Here is a 27,491-nt window from a genome sequence, read left to right as displayed (position 1 = left end):
AGCCCAGATGTGCAAGCACTTGGTGGTAGAGGCATAGGCCTGGGCCCCAGTCACCGCACCTGCTACCCTCCAGTCCCTAGACTCCACGTAGTAGGCGAATGCTACAAAGCCCCGGCAGCACAGGGACCAGACGGGGTGGTCAGGCACGGAGGTCTCACTGTGGATGTTGATCATGGTGGTTGTCATGGGGGCCAAGCTCTGGGACGCACAAGCGGGGGATGGGGCAGAGGGAGAGGAGAGAATCTCAAGCAGACTCCATGCTGAGCATGGAGCCCCACACGGGGCTTGATCCCACGACCCTGAGATCATGACCCGAGCCGAAATCAAGAGTCGGACTCTCAACCAGCTGAGCCACCCAGGCGCCCCAGATTTCAGAATATAAAAGCAATTTCTAAATATGTGGCCATCATCAGCTAGATCTCCCCATCCTCATCAGGCAACATTCAGGAGTGGAGTAAGAGAAATTGAGCCTCCTAGTCTTTGTGACACTTCTCTTGGGGTGGAGGTGGGGGAATTTTGATTTCGCAGTCTTCATCCAGACCCTTAACATCAGCCTCTTGCAGGTTTCTGCCTAGAAGGTGGGTGGGTGACCTTTTAAAACTTTCTTCATTGGTCCAACAGGTGACTTGCCCCAGCATCTTCAAGTGATGATCAACCTTCTGCGTTGTGAAGATCGGATCAAGCTGGTAAGAAGAGACAAAGAGCGGCAAGTTTTAATTTTTAATTGTGCGATTTGGTAGGGAATTATTCACGAGCAGTGGGGGGTGGGGAGTTCCTGTGTTCCAGCAGATTCTCCCAAATTGTTCACAAAAGCCAGAGCCAGGTTTGCTCTTCACCACCCACAAGGTCCAGAGAAAGGATATGTTAGATGTCCGTGTCGATCTGAGGGTGGAGATCTTCATTCTCTGGATTGTACCTGTTCACCCATTTGACCAACTTTGGGGGAATCTCCCCAGAGCCAAGCACTGTCCGTCGTGCATGGATATAAACAGACGCGGCTCCTGCTCTTAAGAATCTCATCTTAATTCCTGAGCTCATGGCGGGGGGAGGTAGAAAACAAAAGCCCTCGGTGTTGATTTGGTCACGGAAGGGGCCACCACCTTGAAAGGCAGGCCAGTGAGACCGTCTTTGCCTGTCTAGGCCGTGCGCTTGGAGAGCGCCTGGGCGGAGCGGGTCCGGTACATGGTGGTGGTGGACAGCAGTGGGCGCCAGGACACGGAGGAGAGTATCTTGCTGGGAGTCGACTTTTCCAGTAAGGAAAGGTGAGTCTGGTGGGGCGGTGGGGACCTGGGTTGCCGTGGTCCCGTGTCCATGGGAGATGATGACGGGATGTGTGGTGGTCAGCGGCACGGTGACCAGGCATGCAGAACAGTAGAACGCACCATTGCAGCTCGTGCGTGCCTGGCGCTATGCTAGATTCAGTCTCTGCTCTCAGCTCCGACTGAGAGGATAGAAGAGTCACACTGAGCTTCAAGGTTTACCACTGGGTTGCTATCGGGGGTGCCATGGAAGAGAGCACCTGAGCCGGGGGGGGCTTCCTGAAAGAGGTGATGGCTGTGGTGAACACCCAGGAACAAGCAGGAGGGAGCCACATGAAGCGGGGACGGGCCCGTGTAGAAGTATGTGACTGATTGGCATCGTATCAAGCGCTTCCCCTATATTACCATCCCAAGTGGATTCCCAAGTATTTGTTGACAGGTCCTTGGTCAGAGGCTTAAAGGGAGGTTTGGAATTTTCCAATAACTGGAGGGCAAGTTAGTTGTATCATAGACCCTATTATGTGTGTAAAATGAGGGCGAATGGCTCTTCTTACGTCTAGGATACGTGAATGTGCGTGAGATCATTGCAGACCCTGGCTTTGTGAAACCTGGATTAAGATAGGCTCCCTGTATTCGTGATCTTTAATCTACTCATCCGCCAAGGCAAGTGTGTACGTTCTCCTGTGTATGAGGCAATGGGCCAGGTACACAAAGAAGCAGCCGAAGCTGTGGTCCACCTCTGAGAGCCTATAAGCTCAGGGAGGAAGGAGCCATGACCAGATGGCAGGGCAACGGGCTCGGTGATGGAGGGGTGCTCGGGGGGTTGTGGAAGCACGAGACGGGTGGGCTCAGAGGGGGCAAGCAAGAGGCCTTCTGCAGCGTGTGATGGCTCACCCAGTCTTAAAGGGCAAGTGGGCAGTAGGGACGGGGCAGTGGGGGCTGCATTCGAAGGCATCTTGGGCAGAATCGATGGCAGGACAGAAAAAGCCACAGATGCAGTGAATGGTGTGGTGGCTATGTGGTCTCATCTTGTTCCCGCAAGAGAGCTGATGTTAGGAGGGACCAAAACTTTGTTCCTGGCCAACAAGCCCACGAAGAAAGAGGGAGGACATTTCTTTTATGACCTTCTTCCCGGTACAGGATAGCATCCTAAGAAAGTTTTGTGCGGCACACGTAGGGAGAGATGTGTGAGCCGGCATCTGTGGCCTTGGGCTAGTTGGGAAGTCTGGATCTGGAAAACTGTGGAGCCTGGCGGGTCTTAGGAGGCAAGCTATGAAGAGCGCCCCGGAAGGCAAGAGGGCCCAGCACCTCGTGTCAGGGCACCCCCAGGCCGGCGCTCTGGGACACGGGCGGAGCTCGGTGTTTTGTGCAGCATGGAGGTATTTAGTGCGAAACAGCGATGCAGTTACATTTGCTCTTGGATGATCAGCCAGCCTTTCAGAGTTCCTTCCGGGGCAGGGGCGTTCCTCGCCACATGTGGTCCGTCCTTGTAACACCCTCCGGCCCAGAGCGGGAACCTGCCTCCCAGTGGGATGTGCCCACCGTGGAGGTCTGCCCCTCCTGCCAGCCATCTCTGTCGCTTCCGTGGGAAGAGCCCAGGGCGGTTGCCACGGCGTGTCCTCAGCATCTCATTGAACCCTTAAACCACCCCGTGGAGCAGGTAGCCCTGATTTGTGTGTAACAGATGAGAAATGCAGCTCGAGAGGTCGGGGTGGGTACCCCAAGGCCCTCCTACTAGCAGAGCTGGGCATCAGAAGCCGGGCTTTTATGGCGGCCCTGCGGTGTAGACCCTGCACATCGATACGCTGCGCTCTCCTCTGCACCCCGTTGTTCGTAAATTCATTCCTCCGCGACCATCTGTACTGTTAGCACTTTCTGCGTGCCCGGCCTCTGCTCTCCGACCTCAGAGTCTGGAGGTCGTGACCGTAGCATTAGATGCGTACACATGCCCTCCACGTTGTCCTTCACGGCTGGAGTGGACAGGCCCGCGTGCAGGCGTCAACCCCGAGGCCGTTGCCACGTCTTGTGGTTGGGGAGGTGGGGCAAGGGGCTGCCGAGGGTGAGTAGGTGGTCAGAGGGGAATAGGACCTAAGCGGCCTTCCTGTTGTCGAGCCTGAGTGGCAGCCCTGCAGGCCCAGGCATGTGGAGGTGGGGGCTGGGGGCCTGGGCCCTGGGCCCTCTTCTGCGGCCGCACACTGGGAAGCCCCAGGCACCAAAGCCCTGGTCCTTACAGAAGCTTTTGGCCTGCTGAAAGCATGATATGCTTGTTTTTCTCAATTCCTGACGTGAGATTTTGCTTCCTTATTCCAAAAAAAAAAAAAAAGGGAGCGAGGAGTGCTGCCCATAGCGGGTACGTAGCCTGCAGGAGTTCCGGCAGGAGGATAGGCAGGGGCCATTTCAGACGGGACGATGCAGGGGCAGAGACGGGCCCCACGGGCTCACGGGTTCTCTTTCAGAGCCGCCCATCTGCACATGCGTCGCCCCAGAAGACAGGAGCGGCCACCCCCAGGTTCCATCTTGCATTTGGGAGGCGAGAGCACCGTGAGTGCAGTGAGCACACACAGCTGCCCTGTGCTTGCTGGCACCGTGCGGTCTGCGAAGGGCTTCCACGGCGCCCCCCTGTGCCAGGCCTGGCTCCCGCGTGGCCCTCGAGTCCCCACGCTGGCCCCACTGGCCCCTCTGCTCCTGCTGTTTCAGTTTCCTCTGAAGCTTTTCTTCTCCCCCAGCTGCCCCACCCATGTCATCCCTTGAGGTCATTCCTCCTGGAAGACCCCATTTCCCTGACCGGGTGCCCCTGCTCCCCCTGTACACCAGCACACAGGCCCTCCTTCCCTGTAGACATTTGGCTGTCCGTCACTGCAGAACCACTGGAAACACACACAACAACAGATAAGGGGACGTTAGGGAATTTGCATAGTTTTTTCAGTCGTGCCATGGTCCCCGCCTGTGCTCTTGACTGCAGGTAGAGACCCTGCGTGGGAGTCCTCCGTGGACTTAGCCCCATGCGCGCAGTGCTCTCTCCAGGCTCTTCCCCATCTCCGCAGGTAGGGGAGGCCAGTTTAGATGCTGCCCTTGTTTCATATGGACAGTTTCATCTCGGCCTGCCCTGGAAGGCCCCCTCCTGCCCTAGGCCTGGGCCTGGGCCTTACCCCCCCCCCCCCGCCCCTGCACCGAGTCCAGTCCAATGCTCCTTGTAGCTCTGTCTTCTCTCCTCATTACCAGTCCCTGGCGTGGGTCGTCAGTGCTGAAAGGGGGTGAGTCTTCCAGGCCTGGCAACGTGTTCCCAGGTGCCCTCTGCCCTGGGCTCTCAGCATGTCGGTTTGGGCTACAAGGAGGCCCCCTGCTCAGCCTCCCAAGCACTGACACAGCAAGCAGCTCTGGAGCTCTGCGGGTCTCAGCATACGTTTTATTTTGCAGCTCTACAAAGGAAGTAGAATTAGCCCATCAAGAGTGGGTAGGAATGCAGGGGTGGGGGGTCAGGTAATTTGCCTAACACAAAAGGCTTCGTCTGATTTGACCTGAAGGGCTTGCAGCTTCCTTCCCCACAGACGGAAGCAGAGGGTGGAAGAGCCCCGCTTGGTCACCAGCACTCCAGGGGAAGAGGGGGGTCTGTGAGCTCAGAGCTCCCTGTCATAGGCGTCACGTTACTCCCTGGGCTGTGGCTAAGAGGGAGTAGAGGTGTACGTCCAAGATCCCTGGAGGCTCTCGGAGTTGGCCTTGGCCGTTACCGTGGTCTCTCATGAGCAGACTCTTTCTTTTAAATGCCTGAAGAATTTTCCTAATGATCCCAGTAACCCTCTGATAAAGTCCTTTCTGTCCCTCTGTGTTTCTCAGTGGCACCTGTCTCCAGAGTCACTAAGCATCATTTCACCGTTAGGGTGAGCAAACCAAAAGCAGATTAAGCTCGTTTTGAAACTGCAGCTGTGCAGAAGGTACAGAAACAGAGGCCCAGAAATGAACTGCAGCCATGGTGTTGGCACTGTCCCCATCCCCGCCACCTAGGACAAGAGGCCCGGTTGGCTGCCACGGCTCGCCTGTGTCCCCTGGAGTGCGTGTGGCCTCATGCCAGGAGTGCGCCAGCCATCAGCGGCTTCACCCCTGCTGCCGCGTGGGCGTGTGGTCAGCCGCTCGCTCCCTGCCCCCGAGAGCCACAGCCGGGGCCTGGCGTTTCCAGAGCTCCATCTGCACCTCGGTGGGGTCACAGTCCCCTGGGACTGTCTCCAAGTAGAGGTCGCTGGGGACCCCCTCTGATGGGACCGTCCCAGACTCACGTCTTCTAGAATTCAGTGGCGAGTGGTCCCTACACAGACAGCCTGAGAGCTTCTCCCTGATACGCACCCAGCAGCCAGGCCCAGGTCGGGTGGTGGTTCCTTTCTGAGAGCTGGACAGGCTGGGCGAAGGCAGGGAAGAGGGTGCATGAGCGGGCGGACCCTGACTCTGGGCATCTTCTCTTTTCTCCTGAGCAGTAAAAGCTGCACCATCGGGATGGTTCTCCGGCTGTGGAGTGACACGAAAATCCACCTTGATGGAGACGGGTAAGGAGATCTCTTTAAAAGATTCTTCCAGGGGCGCCTGGGTGGCTCGGTCAGTGAAGCGTCTGCCTTCGGCTCAGGTCCTGATCCCCAGAGGCCTGGGACTGAGCCCCGTGTCGGGCTCCCCCATCAGCGGGGGGCCTGCTTCTTCATCTATCTCCTGCTCCCCCTGCTTGTACTTTCTCTCTCTCTCACAAATAAATTAATAAAATCTTTAAAAAAAAAAAAATACTAAGAGGTTCTTCCACTTTGGGCATCCTGGATAATCATTAGGAGCAGAACCACCTGTGTGACGTGCTCACACAAGGACCGGGGATATTTGAGACATTATATAAGGGAGTTTGGGTCTCGAAGTATCAACGGAAGAGTGTTTACAGGGGATGTGCTGCTGTGTGAAGTTCCAGTGCATCAGGGAGCTGACATCCATCCCTTCCCCTTGATGTGTTAAGTGAATACTCGGTACGTGCCCCCCACGCGGAGCCGGTCACTGTAGGTTTACGGTTGGAAAGGACACGGCCGGAGCACACAGACGTGGGGGTGCGGGGGGAGGCAAGCGGCTGGTGGGCACAGCAGCGTGTCAGGTGCGTCTCCGGGGGCTGCAGAGGAGGAAGCCTTCCATGTGGCTGGGGCAAGGTAGAAAAGAGAGCCATCCGGGTTCCACGTACATTTGCTTCCAGGGGAAATACGCGGGTTCTGCCAGGAGTGGGGGGGAAGGAGCTGAATACAAGTTGCCCCTTCACCAGGATTCCAACGGTAAAAGTTAAATTGCCTCATAGATTCGGGGAAGAAAAATTAAAATGTGATTTTTTTTTTTTTTTTGAAGAGGCAAGATTACAATGGTTATATTTTTTTTCCTTTGTCAGATTTTGCCATCTGTGAATGTATTTCGCATGCAATTACAAAAACAGTGGGTGGGATGTGTGGGGCAGGAAGTAGCAGGGGGCTGGGATAGTGGCAGGAACGTGAACGAGATGGTGGTTACCTCTGCCAGGGTTTGTGTTTTTGATAGACCTTGCGTAGCCGGGTTAAAAGCAAGTCTTACAGATTTGAGAACACTTTTTTTTTCCCCCCACTTTTTTCCTGCTCTTGCCCTTGTTCCATGCAGCGGGCTTGGATTCCCTGCTCAGAAAGCGTGAGCCACCCTCGTCATCTGGTGTGGCCTCAGGGTCTAACTTCTCACTGCGCTTCCTTTCTTTTTTTTGTTTTTCATCCTCAGGGGATTCAGCGTCAGCACTGCGGGACGGATGCACGTCTTTAAGCCCGTATCCGTCCAGGCCATGTGGTAAGTGCTTTTAGGGACTTTTATCACCTTAGGAATATTTTTTTTAGCTGCCAGCACGAATAGGAAAACCCCCTTCGACTTTAAAGCTCATTTTGGTGCGTTTATTTTTGTGTGTATGGCAAAATGCACGTAACGTGAAGTGTACCGCGTTTACCATTTTTTAAGTGTGCAGTTCAGTGTACATCCATGATGTGCAGACATCACTATCCATTTCTCGAACTTTCTCATCATCCCATTAAACACTAAGTCCCTCTCCCCCGCCCAGGCCCTGGTTAACCTCTGTCCTACATTCTGTCTCTAGGAGTTTGCCTACTCCAGGTCCCTCCAATAGGGGGGAATCCTCCCCGATTTCTCCCTTTGTGTCTGGCTTCTGTTGCATATCTTGATGTTTTCAAGGTTTGTCCGTCTTGTCGCACATGTCAGAATCCTTTCTAAGGCTGAATGTTACTCCAGGATGTGGTCATAGACTATTTTTTGTGTAGCCCTATCATCCATCAGTGGACATTTGGGTTATTTCCACCTTCTGGCTGTTGTGCTTGGAGCTGCTATGAACACGGGTGGGCAAAGTGTCTGTTGCAGCCTCTGCTTTCAGTTCTTTTGAGGACGTACCTAGAAGTGGAATTTCTAGAGCACGCGGTTAACTCTGTGTTTCACCCTCTGGGGAACCAAAACTGTTTTCCGCGAACTGGACTCTTGGTCCCATTTCACACTCCCACCAGCCGTGCACGAGGGTTCTGGTTTCTCCACGTCCTCACCAGCTCCTGCGAGTTAGTTATTGAGTTTTCATCATCGCCCTCTTAATGGGTGTGAAGTGGTATCTCGCTATGGTGTTCATTTGTATTTCCCCACTTGATGAATACCGAGCATATCTCTTTATGTGCTTATTGGCCATTTGTACAGCTTTTTTGGAGAAAAGTCTATTCAGGTCCTTCAGCCAGTTTTTCATTGGGTGGTTTTTTTGTTGTCGAAGGTACTTTATTCTTACGTTATCTACAATTCCTGCTGCCCAAATGCCATTCCAGCGCAAATTTGCATATTCTTTATACCTGGCGCATGCTCGGTTTGTGCCCTGAAGGGAATGGCACCCTGCCAGGCACTGGGCATCTGGGAAGGCATACGACGGACATAATTCCTGTCCTCGTGGGGTTTAAAGTCAATGGAGGGGAGGTGGCCATAACCCGCGCAGAGTCACGTGTTGGGAGCGTGTTCTCACAGGGTGCCCCGCTACAGGATGCGGGGTGCAGGGCCTGCGTCGGGGGGGAGGACCTCCCACACACTCTGCTTTGGGGATGAGGTAGCCGCGGGTGAAGGCTGCACTGGGTGAAACAGGTCAGGCCGGTGCTGCTTCAAACCCGGCACACACACCTGCGAGCCTCCCTCATCCTTGGAGGGTCACATAAACCACCCCTGCAACGAACTCCACACAACCGTCTCTCTTTCCAGCAGTCTGGAAAAGGCTCAGGAGAAAGCTGGTGGCATCTGACGAGAAGGGTTCTGCCCAGTGTTTCCCAGTCATTACTTTGTTTCCTGGGACGCTGAGAGTTAGGCCGAATTCTCCTATGGGCCACCAGTCAACATGGTGCTTCATTTTTACCTCATCCATTACTCTACACTGCCCTCAATTCAGGCTTCTTCTGGGGAAAATCACAAAATCATAATTCCCTTGATATCCCAGATGTTTCTTGCGTCCCTGGATCATTTCTTACCTCTTTCTCTACAGGCAAGTAAAAAACAGGCCCACATGTTTTTAGAAAATTTCAGGAGCAAAACTAAATTTAGTAAATATGCGGCTCAAGCCTATTCCCTGAAGCAGCCTAGAGATAGGACAGACATGCCTGAGTGGGACGCGTGCAGCACATAGCGGGGGTGAGCCCTTCCCCGAGCACTCTGGCTCCCTCCGGGGCTTCCCCACTCCCACCCTTCGTCGATGCCTGGTTCACCCCCTTCACTGAGAGAGTTTCAGCCTAGATTTTTGTTAAAAAAAAAAAAAAAAAAAAAAGATGACTAAGCTGAGCATTACCATACACATTCTCCACGTTGTTCCTTCTGCCCCACTCTTCCTTCCCGAACCTCTTCTTCATTTCATCCCTGTATTAATGTGAGTTTCTAGTACTCCCTTCCCTAAGAGTGCTAAGCATCGAAGCTATTATAACAATGACGGGCAAAGGTTAAAAAGCAAGTTATTCAGAACGCAGTAAAATGTGTCTGCTGCATGTGAAAGACTTTCCTTCCACCTGCCAGGCTTTGTGGCGGTGTCCCTCCCACCCCCCGCCCCCGAAGTAAATCTGAGTTCTTGGGCGTTAACTGGCCGAGTGGGAGATGATCCGTGAGCCAGCCTGGGTGGGAGAGTTACGAAGTTTGCACTCTTTCCTTGCTGGGCACAGTGAAGGATGGCTCATCTGCTCTTGGGTTCCGTTACCCGGCAGCCGGAAGGTTTCGGGCTGCCTTGCATCCCGCACGTAACCTTTTGCATATGGCAACGCTCGTAGTGAGTCCTTGAGGGGTCGCGCCCTGCCCCGCCCCGTTCTCAACCCCCCCCGTGTGGAGGGAAGAGCCCAGCACTCCCTGTGCCTCCCCAGGCCTGACCCTGTCCCCCCTCCTCACCCCAGGTCTGCCCTGCAGGTCCTTCACAAGGCCTGCGAAGTGGCACGAAGACACAACTACTTCCCCGGTGGTGTGGCGCTCATCTGGGCCACCTACTACGAGAGCTGCATCAGCTCGGACCAGAGCTGCATCAACGAGTGGAACGCCATGCAGGACCTGGAGTCCGCAAGGCCCGACTCCCCGGCCCTGTTTGTGGACAAGTAAGTGCGGCGCTGCCTTGCCCACGCCGGGCCCGACCCTGAGTCCGCACAGGGTCACACCACCCTGGTAGTCCCGGGATTGGGAGCCCCCTCTCCGAGGACCAGCATTCCAAGCAGGGGTGCCTCACCTGCTGCCCATGGGTAGTCTGTGGCTAGGGAAGGCTCTGGGACCACCACCCCACTTCTGAAATTAGAGATGGATTTGGGTGTGAATGCAAACTGTAACTCCCATCAGCCTACATGCGTCACCGGCTCTTGGGCCATGTTCTGTGGTCTGGCCTTTCCCTCTGTTCTGAGGAGTATTATATATCCATCGTCCCAGGATCCCAAAACACCACTGCACCACCACTGGCTGGGAGCGGCCTGCCTTAGAGGCCACAGCAGTGAATCCGGGGCCTCTGTCACGTGGCCACCAGCAGAGCTCACGTGGCCTGAGGCTGCACTCAGTGGAAGTCTGGGTCCAGAGGAAGGAAATGGCTTCCCCCTTCTGTCTTGGTTGGGGCCCTCCTCCCCCAGAGTCGTGTGTCCCTCTGGGACTGCATTATGAGGGCCATGGACACAGGGGTCAGCCTGAATGAGGAGAGGACCGGAAGCCACGTTCTTTTTTTTTTTTTTTAAGATTTTATTTATTTATTTGAGACAGAGAGAATGAGAGACAGAGAGCATGAGAGGGAGGAGGGTCAGAGGGAGAAGCAGACTCCCCGCCGAGCAGGGAGCCTGATGCGGGACTCGATCCCGGGACTCCAGGATCATGACCTGAGCCGAAGGCAGTCGCTTAACCAACTGAGCCACCCAGGCGCCCAAGGGAAGCCACGTTCTTTGAGGCCCCAAGTGATGAGCGGGTTGGGGAGAATGACAGTTGCCTTTGAATATAAAAAAGGGCATTCTGTGGAAGAATTACCCTGGTGTGTGTAGAAGCAGGGCTGATGGGTAGAAGTCACAGGGAAGCACATAGATTCTCCATGTAAGAAGCAGATGAGGAGAGCCGGACGCAGTGATGTCCTCCCACCCAGACATGTTCAAGCGCAGACAGAAGGATGTGGTTGGTGGGCGGACGTTCCGCGGGTGCTTCCAGCATCTCGTCCCGAGAGCCTGATTCTCTGCAGACCTGAACGAGGACTATGCTTTCCAGCCATTGTTTGTGCTCCCCATCCGCTCACCACTCTGTGGACACCCAACAGGAGTTCTAGACACAGAGCCGGACTTCTCTGTCCCTTTCCCCTCCTCCCCAAAACATGCACACCAAGAAGGTAGCTGTCTGGGCGCCTGGGTGGCTCAGATGGTTAAGTGTCTGCTTTCGGCTCAGGACCCTGGGATCATAACCAGCAATCCGTTTGGGTAATAGGACCTTAAAGAGCAAGCCTTCCTGGGCGCCTGGGTGGCTCAGATGGTTAAGCGTCTGCTTTTGGCTCAGGTCATGATCCCAGAGTCCTGGGATCGAGGCCCGCATCGGGCTCCCTGCTCCTTGGGAGCCTGCTTCTCCCTCTGCTCTCTGTCTCTCTTTCTCTGTCTCTCATGAATAAATAAATAAATAAATAAATCTTTAAAAAAAACAGGTAGTTGTCTGCATGCAGGCCATGTTCTTTTTAGCCCAAGAGTATCTGGCGTTCCTGTAAACGCTGACCTCAGGCTCCCTGTCATTCTCCATCTTACTGAATGTCCCTTCTTTCTAGGCCAACTGAAGGGGAAAGGACTGAGCGCCTCATCAAAGCGAAGCTCCGGAGCATCATGATGAGCCAAGATCTAGAAAACGTGACCTCAAAAGAAGTAAGAGAGCTCTTCCCTTATCAGGCCAGAGGTCACAAGCTGTCCATCTGTCCTGTTGCCCAAAGCACAGCAGAGGCAGGTCTGCCACTTGGCCTTCTTACCGACCAGCTCACCGACTCTCAGAGGCTTTTTCCCTGCAGGACTTAGCAGAGAGAGCGCAGGCCTTAGATTCCCACTCTAGTTTGGATCCAGCTGTGCTGCATACCAGCTCTGGGGCCTTGCAAATTTCCTGAGCTCTCTGAACCTATAAGACCTTTGGTGTTAATTCCACGAGACCCACGCATTGTCCTGAGATACATCTGCCTATTAGCGCCCTCTTCTCTGCCTTGTGTTTTATTGAGATACAGCAAACTCTTATTTCTTATTTCAGGATTATCACTTACTAGCAAGTTACTAACCCTGGACTGCCTTCTGTGTGCCTTCGAATTTTTTTCTGGATCACTTTTTTCTTGTTTCAGTTGCTTTTTGTTCTAAAGAATGCAATGAATTATAATAAGCGCTTAAACTAGGTAGATATAAGGGCTTAAAAGGGCCATTTGAAAAAGCCATATATCACCCTTTGTATTAATTAATATACATAAAAAGTCATATTGTGGGGCAACCAACCCTCTTGGGTTCCCTCCCTCTTTGGGAGCTTTGTACTATCGCTCAATAAACTTTGCTGCCCACCAAAAAAACAACAAAAAACTATCCTGTTGGATGCCTTCCAAAGAAAGATGAAGCTGATTTTATGTGTTCACTGTGAGATATTTGATATTTAATTGTAAAAATAGAAGTGCCTTAAACTCAGTAGAAGAGATGCCCTGCGAATCAGCTTCTTGGTATAAAATGATGAACTTTGCCCAGTCCGACTTCCCGTGAGGCTGTGTAGCCTCATTCCCACCACCTACGTACGGGCTGTGTGCGTCTCGGTGCGCTGTGCGCTTTCTTTGGGGTAAAAAAACAAAAAAACCGCCAAAACAACAAGACACCTTTTTTGAAAACAACCACAGTATAAGTTGTGACTTGACTTCTTTGGAGGTGGATGGCTCTTGTTTTGTTTTGTAACGAATCACTTTTTCTGCTCTTCTCCGCTCCACAGATCCGTAATGAATTAGAGACGCAGATGAACTGTAACCTGAAAGAATTCAAGGAATTCATAGACAACGAGATGCTCCTTATCTTGGGACAGATGGACAAGCCCTCCCTTATCTTCGACCACCTCTATCTCGTAAGAAGCGCCGCACAGGGCAGGGTCTGGTTTGGGGAATATCCATCTACAGACCTTGATTGTTTGGAGCTTGCAGCAGAGTCAGAGAGGGAGAGAGAACTGGAGTCGCTGGGACCTCGATCCTGGCTGTTCTGGGAACTCCTGTCTTCGACCCCCTTCCTCTGGCCTACGCTGGTTTGCCCTGGGGCCAGATGTATGAGATGGGGCTCCCAGCTGAGCTGGGCGGAGTTGTTTGAAGGCTCTCTGGCACAGTCCACTGGCAGCAATTTTCAGAACCTCTCCATCCTTGGTCTTCAGTTGCTAACACAGAGGCCGCATCCAGTTACCTCCCCACGGTTTGCGGGCTCAGAACCCCCAGGTACGAAAGGGCGCATGCTCGCCAAACCCCAGAATTACACCTGGGCATCACCGAGACGTGAGAAACAGTAGGCAAAACAAACCGAACCCCCGAAACCCAGCTTCTTCCCCTCTCTCTGTCCGGGCAGCTACCCTGTGCCCTGCTCCCAGGCCCGCCGAAGGGACAGGCCCTGGAAGCACCACCGGGGGGCCGGGTTGTGCAGGTTCTCCCCACCTCCATCTCTTGCTCAGATGCTCTTAATGCTGTAAATCTCCATAGAAGGCAACTGGCAAGTTCACAGAGTCCCTCAGAGAGACTATAGGGGAGAGCATGTTACTAAAATTAGAGAAGTGGTACAGTGTGATGGAAGTCAGACCCGCCAGGGCCAAGTTCCCACTCCCCAGCCGAAGCAGCTGTGTGAGGGGAGCGAGCCTCTTTGCCTTTTCTCCATTCTGTACCATGTGGGATGATTGTGAGGATTAAGTAAAAGACATTCTTAAAGCACCAAGTGTAGTTTCTGTAGGTACTAATAAGTGGCAACCATTGTTACAGCAAAAATGACTTTCTGGGAAAGTGGAGGAAGTGTATTTGCTGCTGAAGCCATGAACATCTTGTTTTCTGCACACAAGAATTAATTAATGGTTCTCCAAACGCATGTGTCGTGATATATACTTAGTATATTAAATATATATATCGCAAATATATATATTTAATGTATTTGTGTATATCAATTCGTATTTGTGAATATGTGTCTGTGTGTATATATATACATGTATATATATACACATATATGTTTAACGTTTGTATTAAAACATATATGAATGTGTGGATTTGAAGCCTATATCTTGAAAGCCGTCAGGCAGCACCGGGCTCTAATTTCCCCAGGAAGTTGGTGGTTTTTCCTATGGAAACAACAGAAGGCAGGCCGTCTCTCCACTAGGTGGTGATCACAACAAGAGGATGCTCACAGATGTAGTGAGCTTTCATTATTTTTTTCAGTGTGGTTTGGTGGTCTATGTCACTTTTTCCATGAGAGATACTAAAGGAATTTTTATATTTGAGCCTCTCCCTCCAGCATGAAAAATCCAGCTAACACCCGCACATTACCAGCCCCGCTTGGCCCCCTGGGGCCCCTGCGTCCTGAGGGGTCTGCCCTCCTGGGAAGGGAAGTTTCTAGGGAGACTTGGTGGGGGGGGGTCTCTTGTTCTTCACAACTGTGTGTGATTTGCATTGCCGAAGAGCGAAGTGATAGCTTTTTCTTTGTTTTTTCCCCTTCTGTGTTCCTGGGAAGCTTAGAAATGGAGGGTTCGTTTTATAATATGCTTTAAAAGGCATTAAATTAAAACACGTTATAGAAGGTTCAGAAACACCAGTAACTCCAAAGCAGAAAGTAAAAAGCATTCCCAATTTCTCAAATCTAGACATAGTCACCGTTAACGTTTTAGTATATTTTTTTTTCCCATCTTCTGGGTTTTTTCGTTTTATGTCTATATAGCTTCTTTAAAAAAAAAAAAGGAAAGGAAAGAATCATAATGTTTATATAGTTTTGTATCCTGTTTTTCTTTTTTTAAGTTGTTTTCATTATGCGGCATTTCCCTGTGTCGTTAAATAGCCACCCAAAGTACAATTTATTTTTAATTGCCCCATCGTGTGGCTTCGTCATCATCATCATTTATTTTACTAGTTTCTTCTTGTTGGACCTCTAAGTTGTTCTCATTGTTTGTCCTCGCAAATAACCATAAATATCCTCGTGCATAAATGTACGTGCGAATTCTGGATGTTTCCTCAGGGCAACTGTTTGTATGTGGAACCACTGGGTCAGAGGGTGGGAACTTTTAAAAATACTTGCCCAAAAAGGTAGACAGATTCCTGCTTTAAATTAGTGGTGTGTGAAAGTGCCCTCTCCTGAGCGGGAAGCTGGAGGTCACTGCCTCTGGTGACAGGACCGTGCCGGAGCCTTAGGAAAGGACGTGGTGGGGGCGGGGGTGGTACAGGTTTTGCCGTTCCCTGAAGGCCAGGGGACAGCCAGGGCCTTCCACGCAGGCTGACAACGCCGGGAGTGCCTCCGGAACCTGCTTGGCTAGCGGCCTCTTTTAGTTCTGTCCGCCCATCTAAGGCCAAGGGCCCATGAAATAACCCTCCCCCACCTAGGGCTGGCCCACCCCATGCATCCCCTAAGCAGCTCTGAGGCGGACATGTGACACTCACGGGGGTTTGTGTGATCTGTCCCCCAGGGCTCTGAATGGAATGCATCCAATCTGGAGGAACTGCAGGGCTCAGGGTGAGTCTGCTCCCCTCGTCCCCCCTTGTCCTTCCAGGCAGCTTAGAAACCCCCGAGGTTGAGCCCTTGTAACTGCCTGCACCCTGTCTCCCATCTCCAAGGGCTGGGCTGATTTGCATAGCTAAGCAGATGTGCTTCAAAATGCCACCTCCTGAATAATTCATGCGTTTTAGATCTTAATGGGGTTCTGTGGGATGGTGTGTGTCACCAAGAACGATTCTCAGTCACACTCCAGTGGCAGAGGACAGCCTGGATGCTGGTAGGGCCACGAGCCCCGTCCTGGGCCCCACTGCCCTCCCCCACCACCCCAGCACAGGGGCTGGCAGTCCTAGCGTGGACACACACACACCTGTGGGGCCAGTCGGCAACTCTGGTCCCAGGACCACTCCTGGTTCTCCCTGAGGTTAGACTTTGGGGCCTGGTGGGAATCTGGCGGCTAAATACTCAGTGTTGGTCAGAAACATATGCCCATCTCAGTCTGAGAAATGCCCAGCAGCAGGAATTAAAAAAAAAAAAAAAAGAAGGTTAAATCTAGACCTTCAAGAACAGATGTCTGGACATTTTTTTTTAAACAACACAGCCACAAAATCACCGTTCTGTGGGTCTGACATGATGGCATTCTTGAATTACTGCATTTAAAAATCAAGACTAAACAAATCTTAAAATATATCTTTAGAACTACTGGTTAAGATGTGTTCTTTCAACAAAGTTTTCTTAAAATGTAGAGTGATACCATCTATGCTTTCTCTGGCTGGGAATAAATAAATGATTTTGAAAGGTATTTTGTAAAGCATTTATAAGTATTCTCTTACAAACCCTATTTGAGGTATTTTCTAACTCCTGAAATTATTTTGGTCTTCTGGGAGTATAAGTATCAAGTTTAGAGAACCTGCGTTCGAAGACCCTCCCCACTGTTTATGTATTTATTTGTAGTCTGCCTTGTTTCAAGAGCATTTAAGGTAATTCTCAAGGACATAAATAATGGATGGATATTTTCTACTCTCTTAGCTATTTAAAAGTAGAGACTTTGTTTTTTGTTTTTAAGCCTCTGTATATTAATAAATAACCATTACGAAGTTTGAAACTTTGAGTGTGTCTGAAAATGTTTTTAAGTAATACATATGTCTTATTTCCAGAATTCACATTGCTCAGCAATGCTTTGAACTTTTTTTTGTAAGTTTTTTTTTTACAAAGAAATTTGTTGTTTATTATAAGTGTAATACATTCTCATCGTATAGAGGACATTTGGAAAATACAAAAAAAAAAAAATTACTCCTTAAGGAAAAACCAAAGTCCCACCGTAAACATATACGCTTTATGAGCATGTATTTAATTTTTTTCCTTGCTCAGTTTTCTGTTACTTTGTCGTTTTGTAGTTCCTCATTCTGATTCTCCAAAGTTGTCGTTCTTTTTTTTTTTTTCTCCTTACAGTGTGGACTACATTTTAAATGTCACCAGAGAAATAGATAATTTTTTTCCTGGCTTATTTGCCTATCATAACATTCGCGTCTACGACGAAGAGACAACAGACCTTCTTGCCCACTGGAACGAAGCGTACCATTTCATAAACAAAGCAAAGTAAGTGGATGGAGAAGACAAAGAGGCTGGCCTGAGAAAGTAAGGGGCAGATGCCGGCTGGGCAGAAACTAATGGCAGTCCCAGACTCAGACATCTCTGGTTTGTGGAGCCTTTGATGTCTGGTGGACCTCTGGTTTTGGACCACAGGACCCCCTAGCACCAAAAGGCACAGTCACTGATCTTCTCAGGGTGGGGGCCCCAGTGAGCCTGTTTCCCGTGTCATCGACTGTGACATTGGATCCCACTTTCGTCATCATCACTGCTTCCAGGCAAGGATCTGATATCTCGTGGACATTCTTTGGAGCTCTGTCTACGGGGAGTCGCTGAGCCAAAGGAGGGAGGAGGGTGGGCCAGGTCTTGCGTGGACTGTGAACACCTTTGGGGCTGCTTCCCCAGAGAAAGCTGCTCAGGCAAAGGCCGCGAGAGCTGGCCCGCCTTCTGCACCTGAGTTACTGCAGTTTTCTTGTTCACGGAATGGGGCAGACGGTCAGAGGTCCTCGTCGCCCTGAGCCTGTTCCTGGCATCACCCTGTCTTCTGTCCTCCCCTTATTCTCCTGTGGGACAACTCTGCCTCACTGAAGTCCAGAATAGAGAGAAAGAACCTTTTGCAATGCTATCGAAAGAAACCCCGTCTTCTGCTTCATACCTCTTGAGGTCAGAGCTCTGTAACATGTCCTTACCGAATCTTAGTTTGTTTGCATTCCTGGGGGATAGATTCCAGGCCAGCAGTCAAACAAAAAAACAAAAACAGAACAAAATGCACTGACAAATGGGGATGAATTTGAAGCCTGGGGTCTAGGAAAGGAGCCCAGACCCACCTGACGGGCCAGCTGGTTCCAGTGTAAACAGGCACGCTGGTGGGTCTGCCTCCTGTACAAATAAAGCTTCCCAGGTGCGGCCCCTTCCAGCAGCGTGTACCCTCCCATTCTCGAGCCTCCGAAGTCTCAAGAAATACGGCCTTGCCGTTCCTGTGACATCAGCCCCGCCCAGGCCACTACCGCCTCCTTACAAATGACCGATCCACCTGCCTTCTTCCCCTCGTCCAAGTCGAGGGTGCTGCCGTCCTTGTTCTAGCTCCTCGACCCTCCCTGTCTGGCGAGCATTTGCCCTCCCGAGGGCCTCGCAGCCTTCCATTTGCTGACCCCGTTTTCTCTGCAGTCACCCGTTGCCCATCTTCATCTGCTGGGGCAGCTGTGTAGCTTTTGCAGATTACCCTTTCGCTGCCCCCTTTGCTTCCTGCAAGAGTTTCTGGTCTCCTGGCCCATCCCAGCGGTCCCGCTTTGTCCCTGAGGGCGGCCCGATTTGGGAGCCCTCCCTGCACCACTCGGCAAGGCAAGGACAGATTTATCTCGATTTCCCATTGTGTGCTAATTGATTTTGCAGTGAAGGTATTTCCTTTCGAGGGTGTGTGGCCATCTGCTGCATAAATATCAGGACGTGGGGTGGGGGGGCGGTGGGGTGGGGGGGCGGTGGGGTCTGGGCACTGAGATAACTTCAGGGTTTAAAGAAAAACAAAATGCATTGGGTAAAACCTAAGAGAATGAAATTATGGAAGTTTCTGGACTCTGTCTCCCGCCTCTGCAGGAGGAACCATTCCAAGTGCCTGGTACATTGCAAAATGGGTGTTAGCCGATCGGCTTCCACGGTCATAGCCTATGCAATGAAGGAATTTGGCTGGCCTCTGGAAAAAGCGTACAACTACGTGAAGCAGAAGCGCAGCATTACACGGCCCAACGCGGGCTTTATGAGGCAGCTGTCTGAGTATGAAGGCATCTTGGACGCGAGGTGGGTGAGCGTCTGCGGGGAAGGGTTGGCAGAACCAAGCGGGCTCCCGTCCGGCCTGGCAGCAGTCTCTGCAGCTAAAATCCCGCCTTTGGGGGGGTTGGTGGGGAGCCAGACTGAGAAAAACAGCTATTGTTTGGGGTTTGATTAGTGGTTTCCAGGAGGGATCTGTTTGATTTTGTTGGCACACACAGAAAGCTGTTTTGCTGCTGGAGGGAACGGTGTGCGGTTCCTCGTCCAAGGCATGACGTCATGGGTGGCGCAGGCACGTGGCCATCCCCGTTTCCTGAGCATCTGCTTTGTGCCGAGCCGTGGGCCAGGCTTCGCCGCAGGGCAGTTCCGATGCCTCAGGGCCGACTGGCTTCCGGCACCGACGAGCCGGGCCATGTAGGGCAAGCTCGCCCATCTCCCCCGGCCCTGGTTTCCTCTTCTGAGTTTGCAGTCCAAGCCCACCTGGTAGGGCTGTTGTGAGATTTACCTGAGGACTGTGCAGGTTTACCTCTGCAGATGCCGGGCTAGACCTGGCTCGTGGTGAATAAAACGGAGCTTTTGAAATCTCTAACCCCCACCCAGAAAAGGTCTGCCCCGGACAGGGTATCCCCGGCATACGGGGGGAATGAGCTGATGCTGGAGGTTAGGGTGTCCCACGTCATACAGCCAGTGGGCAGCACAGGGGAGAGAGCACACCCGGGTCTGCCCGCCCCCAAGGCTCCGGTGTGGGGAGGCCCCGTGGAGGCAGATCCCCACTGCACCTGGGACTCCCTTTCTCCCTGGATTATTTCTGACTCGTATTATGAGGAGGCCACAGGCTCAGTCCACAGGCTTCTTGGCCGAGTGTGAGCAAGCAGGAGTGCCCTGGCAGGGTGGAACGGGGTCTGAGAACAGCTCTGGACATCTCTGGAGTCCCTTTACTGTCACCCAGGGAGCAGCTGGACAGATCCCCAGGCAGGGCCCCGGGACGATGAGGAGGGGGCAGAGGCATGGGCATCCTGCCTCCTTTCCCTTAGCCCTTCAGACACTTGCTGCCATCAGGGGCTTGCAGCCTCCACAGCCTCACCAGGGGTCTTCAGGCCGAGGTCACAGCCACAAGGCAGTGACCTTGACTTGCAGCCCCGTCTGGGGGCCCTCTTGGCCTTGCCTGGAATGGGCACACAGAGCCGTCTCGAACGGTCGTGGTGCTCCCGTGCGTTGCAAACAACAGCAGGCCCTTAATTCACACTGCCCTGTCCCCATCTCCTCTCGTCGTAGCCCGCACCCCTGCAGGGTGTTGGTACGGGTGCCCGAAGGGTCATGGAGGTGCCTTACCTGATTTCACATTAAAATTTTCTCTTCTTTTCTTTTTTTTTTGACCTTTACATTAAAAATGGGTTATAACCATACTACCACGATATCATAAGACCTATTTTTAAAAGTGACCTGTCATCTTTCTGACAAAAAAAAAAAAATCTTGTGGTTTTCTCCAGTTGTCCCAACTTGACGTGCATTATGTTTACCCATAAATCTCCATGTGCTCTCTGCTTCGGTCCCCGCTGTCTCCCTGCAGGATAGGGAGGAGAGGATTATTAGTCTACTGACAGATGGAGGGCCTCAGAGGTGGGACGGGCGGTGGCGTGGCTAAGTTCACAGAACGAGGCGGCACGGCGAGACCCTGATGGTACCCAAGGTCTAGACCGCCGTCACGGGTCTGCCACCTGGTCACTGCATGGCACAGTCACTGAGGGCTGCTGCCGGGAGCCTCGGGGGCTGAGCGTCCTAGCGCCATCTGTCAGCCGTGGGCTGTGTCTTGCTGTCCCTCCCGGGACCCTCAGGGCACTGGCCCCCATGACCTTCCTCTGCCCTTCCTCCCCCGCAGCAAACAACGGCACAACAAGCTGTGGCGTCAACAGAGCAACACCTGCGTCCAGCAGCCTGCGGACGACCCCGCAGGGTCGGGGGACTTCTTGCCGGAGGCACTGGACGGCACCCCGGAGGCCCGGCTGCCCTGCCTGGACGATGCTGCCCAGCCCGCGTTCCCAGACAGTGGGGCCCCGGGAGGCCCCACTCTCCCCTGCTGCTTCCGGCGGCTCTCAGACCCCCTCCTGCCTTCCCCCAACGACGAACCTGGCAGCTTGGTCCACCTGGAGGATCTGGAGAGGGACGCTCTGTTGGAGGAAGCGGCCGAGCCGACTGAGGCACACATGCCAGCCAGACATCCCCAGGAAGCTTCTGGACTCTGCGAGAAGGAAGTGAGGAAGAAGCTGGAGTCCGGGAGCCCCAAGGCCCAGAGGGGCTCCTCGCAGCAGGTGGAAGAGATGGAAGGGGAGGAGGCCCCAGGGGCAGGGCGGTGGGGGCGGCCCCCACCCCAGCCCAGTAAAGGCCTGCTCAACCGTGAGAACCTTAACAACAACAACAGCAAGAGGAGCTGTCCCGACGACTTCGAGGTGGGCAAGGGGGGCCGGCGCGGAGGGCGAGGGCAGCGGCCGTTCCCCGAGCGCGGCTGCAGGGCGCCTGGGAGTGCGGGCGTACCGTGGGTCGGGGGTGTGCAGGGCCTGGCACTCATCCCTGCAGGCCCCCCACAATGCGCCTCATTCACAGCTGGTCAGAGCTTCCAGCTCGGTCTCTTTCTTACGTAGAATGTAAAACAAAACTTACCACCCAGCTTCAACATTTATCAACACAAGGCTATTCCTATTTCATCCCTGCCCCACTCGGTTTCCCCACGCTCTGAATCATCTAACCAAACCCCAGCTGGGTCGCTTCGTTCACAGATGCTTCCGTCTGTAACATAACCACAATACCACCTTGAAGAAATGGGTAGCAATTGCTCAGTATCATCAACTATCTGGTCTTCCAGCTCCTACTGTAATGCTCTACTCCATTAATCCCGTGTGGCTATCCTATTTAAATGGTGGGTTTCGGCAACATGGTCTTAGCAAGCTGGCCCTTGCTCAGAAAATTATTAAATCCGCCAGGCTGTCCCCTCCTCCGGGGGGCCCAGGAGCCGAGGCTGGTGTCATGAGCGGTGTGCTGTGTCGCCCGCTCCCGGGTCCCACCCTCGCTCTGCACCAGCTCTTGCCACGGCCCGGGCCAAGGAGCTTCGCTTCCCCAGGCCTCCCCGCCCATCTTCCAAGACAGCCGGGATTCACAGGTGAGAGCACTCGGCAATGCATTCCCACATCCAGAGAGTTTGTCTTTCCCATGTTCTCATACAAACGAAATGGGAAGTACCAGATGTTAGTTCCTGGTGAATTTCTCCCACCACTCAGCCTTCCCTCAAAGAGCAAATACCTATAAAGACAGATGATACAAAACGCCTGTCCAGGACTGTCCATCAGTGTGAAACGGCACTGGGTGGGTCGTGGATGAACAGGGGCAGCGTGGGTAAGGAGAGACATGAAGGACGGCCTGCCTTTCCTGGCCAGAATTGGATTGAATGGGTGAGGTTCTCTAGGGAATAGGACCAGGAGACAAGCACTCATTCACTTGTTCAACTCTCCTTTCCTGACTACGGTGCCAGGTTGGAGAGGGGTTGAGCTGCAAGGTGACTGTGCCTTCTCTGCTCCCCTCTGCCTGGTCAGCACCTGCTGGTCCCAAAGGTCTCAGCTGAGGTTCGGCACCTCAGGGAAGCCTTCCCTCTGCAGAAGACTTTGAGCTCACCCTTCTCCATCCTCTCACTTGTCACTCAGTGTTCTGGTCCACACTAGACCCTCTGAGGGCAGGGACCGTGTCTTGTTTGCAGCCCCTGTGCCTGACGCCAGTCCTGACGTGTGACAGGCGCTCCCTAAATGTGAGTTGGATGCGTGAATTTGCTCCCAGCCTATTGCTCCTTGGGCTCCGAGAGGTAGTCCTAAATCTCCGACCGTGAGACATTCTAACCACATTTTAGAACATTAGGTCCTAAAGGTTTTAGGAGAAAACTTCAGTCAGAGCTTCAGAAAAATTTCTGGGTCAAGAGTTCGGGGGTGGTCAGGTCTCACTGGTTGACCCAGGAATCCTGCCTAGGTTAGGAGATCCGGCCTCCCGCCTCCCCCACCACACGCTCTCTGGATGCTCCCCTGCAGCCTCTAGGAATCATGGCTGGGTTTCCTTATGATTCCTCCAGTATTGGACCACCCCATGACGTCTTCTCTTGGGGGACCTACATCTGTGACACAGAATAGGATTAGGCCCTGATGGTCAGGGCCGTGGGCAGGGGGCAGGGAGAAACATGGACCAGCAGCCCTTTGCCAGGGGGCTGTTGTTTTAGGCCAGCTTGGGAATCTCGCAGCTAAACCACTGTCCGCCTCAGCCCATAGGAGCAGCCCTGTTGTCTGTCGATGGGCGTGTGAGGGAGGTGAGCAGTTGCCCTGCCCGTCGGAAGGGCCCGATGTGGAGGCACATGGCACATTCGCCTAGAGGCAGGTGGCTTTCCTCAGAAAACAATGCAAACGTGTTCCCCATTGGTCTATAAAACCCACCTCAGCCTGGTTCCCTCATGCGGGACTGTGAGCACCCGTGTTTGGGTCTGTACTGGAGTCTTTCCAAAGCCATTTTTGCCTTTGACCACCTTCACTGTGAAGACCACAGCCAATGGCTACATGGTGATTCTTTGGAGCTAGCTGTGTTCATGCTAGCAGGGAAGAGTCCCGTTTTCAGGCTGCGTACTCCCCAAGCAGATTCTTTCTGAAAGGGAAAGAAAGGGAGAGGCGCCCGCGTGAGATGGTGAAGGCAGGGTTGAGCAGGCTATGCCCCTGACCGTGCTGGCCGTGTGGCCAGAGGTTTGCCCAGGATCGTAGTCACGTAGCTTCTGGACAGTTGGGTTCAGCATCTGCATCCACCACTCACTGTTCATGGCTGCGCGGGTTCCGAGAGACCTGTGTTCCTGCACTAGCTGGAGGGGGTTGGGGGAGCACTGCCTTTCCAGTGCCTACCCAGGCCCACACACCCTGCTCGTGTGTTGCAGCCTCTGGCTCGCTGTTGTATACTCACGATGTTCTTGTCCCCTTTCAGCACGATGCTATATTCGGGATCCTTAACAAGGTGAAGCCTTCCTACAAATCCTGTGCCGACTGCGTGTACCCTGTAACCAGTGGGGCTCCTGAGGCCTTCAGGGAGCGGGGCGAGAACCCTGGAGCTCCCGCCATCTGTACCCAGCCAACCTTCCTGCCCCACCTCACTTCCTCCCCTGTGGCCCACACGTCCAGCAGATCCCGAGCTTTAGAGAAACTGGCGTCTGGCCCAAGCGAGAGTCCCCCATTGGTACCACCAGCAGGCTCGAGGAGGTCAGATGTCGGTGGCTCCAGGGCTGCGGCTGCCCCAGAACTACCAGCTAGCCTTTTGGAATCTTCCAGAGAAACCCAAAAAGTCCTGCCAAAGTCCCTCCTTTTGAAGAATTCTCACTGTGATAAGAACCCTCCAAGCATGGACGTAGCGAAGGATGAATCGCCGCCCAAGAAAGATCTGAAACCGGCCAAGGACCTGCGGCTTCTGTTCAGTAAAGAAGCCGAGAAGCCGACAACCAACAGCTACCTGATGCAGCACCAGGAATCCATCATTCAGCTGCAGAAGGCGGGCTTGGTCCGAAAGCACACCAAAGAACTGGAGAGGCTGAAGGGCACGCCCGCAGACCCAGCGTCTCCCTGTAGGGACGGCCCTGCCGGCAGGCCGGAGGCCAGCGTCCCCGAGGAGAATCCTGATCTGGCTCCTGTCCACCCGCCAGGGCCCCCGGCCCTGCCCAGTCTCGCTGGGAGCGATGACAAGTCAGAGGCCATCCCGCCTCCGTTCGAAGGCGCCTCACTCAAGAGCCCCACTCCCTTCCTCTGCCGCCTGGATCACACCAGTCACTTCTCAAAAGACTTCCTGAAGACCATCTGCTACACCCCCACGTCCTCCTCCATGAGCTCCAACCTGACGCGGAGCTCTAGCAGTGACAGCATCCACAGCGTCCGAGGCAAGCCAGGCCTGGTGAAGCAGCGGACGCAGGAGATCGAGACCCGGCTCCGGCTGGCGGGCCTCACCGTCTCGTCCCCACTGAAACGCTCACACTCTCTGGCCAAGCTTGGAAGTCTCAACTTCTCGACAGAGGACCTGTCCAGTGAGGCAGATGCGTCCGCCCTCACCGACTCCCGGGACGCCAAGTCGAGCGAGTCTTCCTTCTTGCGTGAGCCCCAGGCGACCCCAAGGAACCCAGCCACGACCTCTCAACCATCAGGGAAATCTGCTTCAGAACACTTGAGAAGCCCCTCGTGGATGAGCAAAAGCTGACCCGCCTCTTGCTGTATTCGGACATCTGTTTTCACGTGGTCCCTCCCTCTGTTTCACTGTGGGTTTTGGCCGTGATGTCTCCTAAATGATTGACATTCTAACTCTTCCCCTCTCACCGCAGAGAGGAGGAGAGAAAACAAGAATAACCCAGCACAAGAAGAAAGGGGGGGTGATGCCAATGGGGTGGCCCAGGAGAGCCAGAAGCCGTCGGCCAGTAGATACAAAACTCCGATCCCCAAGTCCTGTGTTTTCAGGAAGAATCCTGTTCTTAAAAAGAGCATATACAGATATGCACACACATCCCGAATACTCCATTTGCACCATGCAAAAGGGTGGCAGTGGTGACGTTTCTGTCGCCACGGCGCACGTTCCTAGCTCATTCAGGCCCTTGCGGGGAAACCCTTGGATGGCAATATAAGTCCTACCTCTGTTCTTGCTGTGCTTTTTATTTTTAAAATACAGTAATGACCAAGGCTCCTTCCAGGGAATAATGCTGTGTCAGAAAAGGTTTTTCCAAAAGAGAATTTTTTTTTAATTTTTATTTGGTGGGGACCCCCAAAAAGTGTTAAAAGACTTTTTAAGTCGACTGCACCCACCACCGCTAGGTAAAGTTAGACAAGGCTGTGGAATGCTGTTGTTGAACCAACTCTGTGGTGCGTGGAGATCATCTGTGCAGTTGGATTCCTTGTCCTGGTGTGTTGTCCCAGCGGAGCGGCGTGTGTCTGGCCGGCACTGGGGTGAGGAGGGGGGATGTGTATATGGGACGTCCTCAGTCATTGCTAATGCTGACGTGTAAGTTGCCCCTGGTCTGGGGAGAAGGACCCAAAAAGCATCACCGCGCCTCATCTGCTGCTAAACCCGATGTGGTTGCGTTGAGGCTTTGAAAGCGCTCGAGCGTCTGGCAGGGGCCGTGAGTCCGAGACGTGGATCGGCCTGCCAGGAGCCTGGGCCCTTGGGCTCATGAGGTCACCGGAGCATGTTCGGGGAGGAAAGGGGGCTTTAAGCGGTCATGAGCAGCTCTGCCAGTCGCTCTCCAGGAACAGCCCTGCAGCTTCTCGGAGAAACGAGACCATTGAAAAGCTTCACAGATGTTTACAGTCGCCCCTTCCTTCCATGAGGCTACTGTTCCCTGTCTCTCTTTGGCCCTTCCTAGCGGTGAGGACAGAGTAGAAGAGGGGTCTGTAGTCCCGGTCTGGGCTAGGGGGTGGGGTGGGGGGGCCTTCAGAATCAGGTGAGCTGAGCCTGTGACACTCACTGGCCCGGGCCCCGGGCCTGGGCGGAGGGAGTCCACTGGTGTCGGTCGGCAGGACGGGCTGTTTAAAGTATTTTGAAGAGAGAGAGAGCGGGGAAAAGGGCTTGGTAGTAAGGCAGAAGGGTTTCATCCGGGGAGTCCGCAGCGCTGTTACACAGACCCATGAGCTAAGGATGGCTTTTATATTTGTAAGGGGTTATTAAAAACAACAACCTAATCTGCAGCAGGGACCGAGTAGCCTGCACAGCCCAAGATCCTCACGATCGAGCCCTTTCTAAAAAAGGTTTGCTGACCCTTGGTTTCATTTGACAACACAGGGCTGCCCGGGGCCCTCCAGGAAGAAACTGGCAGATCTGAAGCCCTCCTCCCCTGCCTCTTGGACACCTCAGGCCCAACCCTTGCCTTCTCCCGACCCAGACCTTGCCCACCCACCCCTGCGTGCTCTCCTGCAGGGTGGGGGTAGCTGCGTAGGTATGGGGCGCTGCCGGCTGAAGCTTTCTTTTGCACTCAGCTGTCAGCCAGATGTATTCAGTGGAACTAGAAGCCTTCCGGCGCCAGCCAAGCTCAGAAAGTGGCCGAAGGAACTGCCATCTTGTATCTTACAGTGGTCGGACCTGGGTCCCCGAGAGCAGCCAGAGAGCACCCCAGGCAGGGTCTTCAGGAACAAGGGTGGACAAGGGTGGTCCACATTTCAACTGGTGGGTGGAGTTTGTGCCGAAACACTCTCTCCAGGAACTTTTCCTCTCCAGTGTTGGGTTTTTTTTTTGTTTTTAACATAATGTTATTTTATAGGAATTTGTTTTCCCACCCCTGTCAATTGAAATCACCTTAAAAGGTGATTATCTACTTCTTCCTGGAAACCCTATTGGGGTTCCCCTCCCCTGCCCCCCGCCAAAAGAAACATCATTCTCCAAAAACATAATTGAGTTCAATATGTTTTGCCAAATTAAATTTCGCGAGGTGGCTCCATTTTTGTGTCAGATGATCCTTTAGATTTGATGCTGACGGGCTTATGTTGCTCTTTTAACCACACATGTCTGGTGTGTGAGAACAATATATTTTTGCAAACTTCAATTTTGAAAGCGTAGGAGGAGGATTACAAATTGGAGTGAGTCTTCGGCCTTTGGTGACCCTTTCGTTTTCACAAGCACGGCTTGTAGGTCAGCATCTACACAGACCAGGGCC

The 27,491-nt window shown here is 53.1% G+C and overlaps 1 protein-coding gene across 1 annotated transcript in view; it reads left to right on the top strand.

The window, feature by feature from the left end:
- SSH1 (slingshot protein phosphatase 1) overlaps positions 1-25,975 on the top strand; it is a gene marked incomplete at its 5' end in the record, with an annotated part of 55,877 nt that extends 29,902 nt beyond the window's left edge. The window contains 12 exons of the mRNA XM_044921038.1: positions 622-686; positions 1,141-1,262; positions 5,726-5,794; positions 7,008-7,073; positions 9,683-9,877; positions 11,551-11,644; positions 12,726-12,854; positions 15,426-15,472; positions 16,904-17,050; positions 18,635-18,835; positions 20,685-21,252; positions 23,801-25,975. Coding sequence (XP_044776973.1) covers positions 622-686; positions 1,141-1,262; positions 5,726-5,794; positions 7,008-7,073; positions 9,683-9,877; positions 11,551-11,644; positions 12,726-12,854; positions 15,426-15,472; positions 16,904-17,050; positions 18,635-18,835; positions 20,685-21,252; positions 23,801-25,054 — 2,957 coding nt within the window. The remainder of the gene's footprint in view (positions 1-621; positions 687-1,140; positions 1,263-5,725; positions 5,795-7,007; positions 7,074-9,682; positions 9,878-11,550; positions 11,645-12,725; positions 12,855-15,425; positions 15,473-16,903; positions 17,051-18,634; positions 18,836-20,684; positions 21,253-23,800) is intronic.
- Positions 25,976-27,491: the final 1,516 nt, after the last annotated feature.

Source organism: Neomonachus schauinslandi, chromosome 14 (genome assembly GCF_002201575.2).
Source record: "Neomonachus schauinslandi chromosome 14, ASM220157v2, whole genome shotgun sequence".
Classification (NCBI taxonomy): Eukaryota; Metazoa; Chordata; class Mammalia; order Carnivora; family Phocidae; genus Neomonachus; species Neomonachus schauinslandi.
This window is presented reverse-complemented; position numbering and strand designations above follow the sequence as displayed.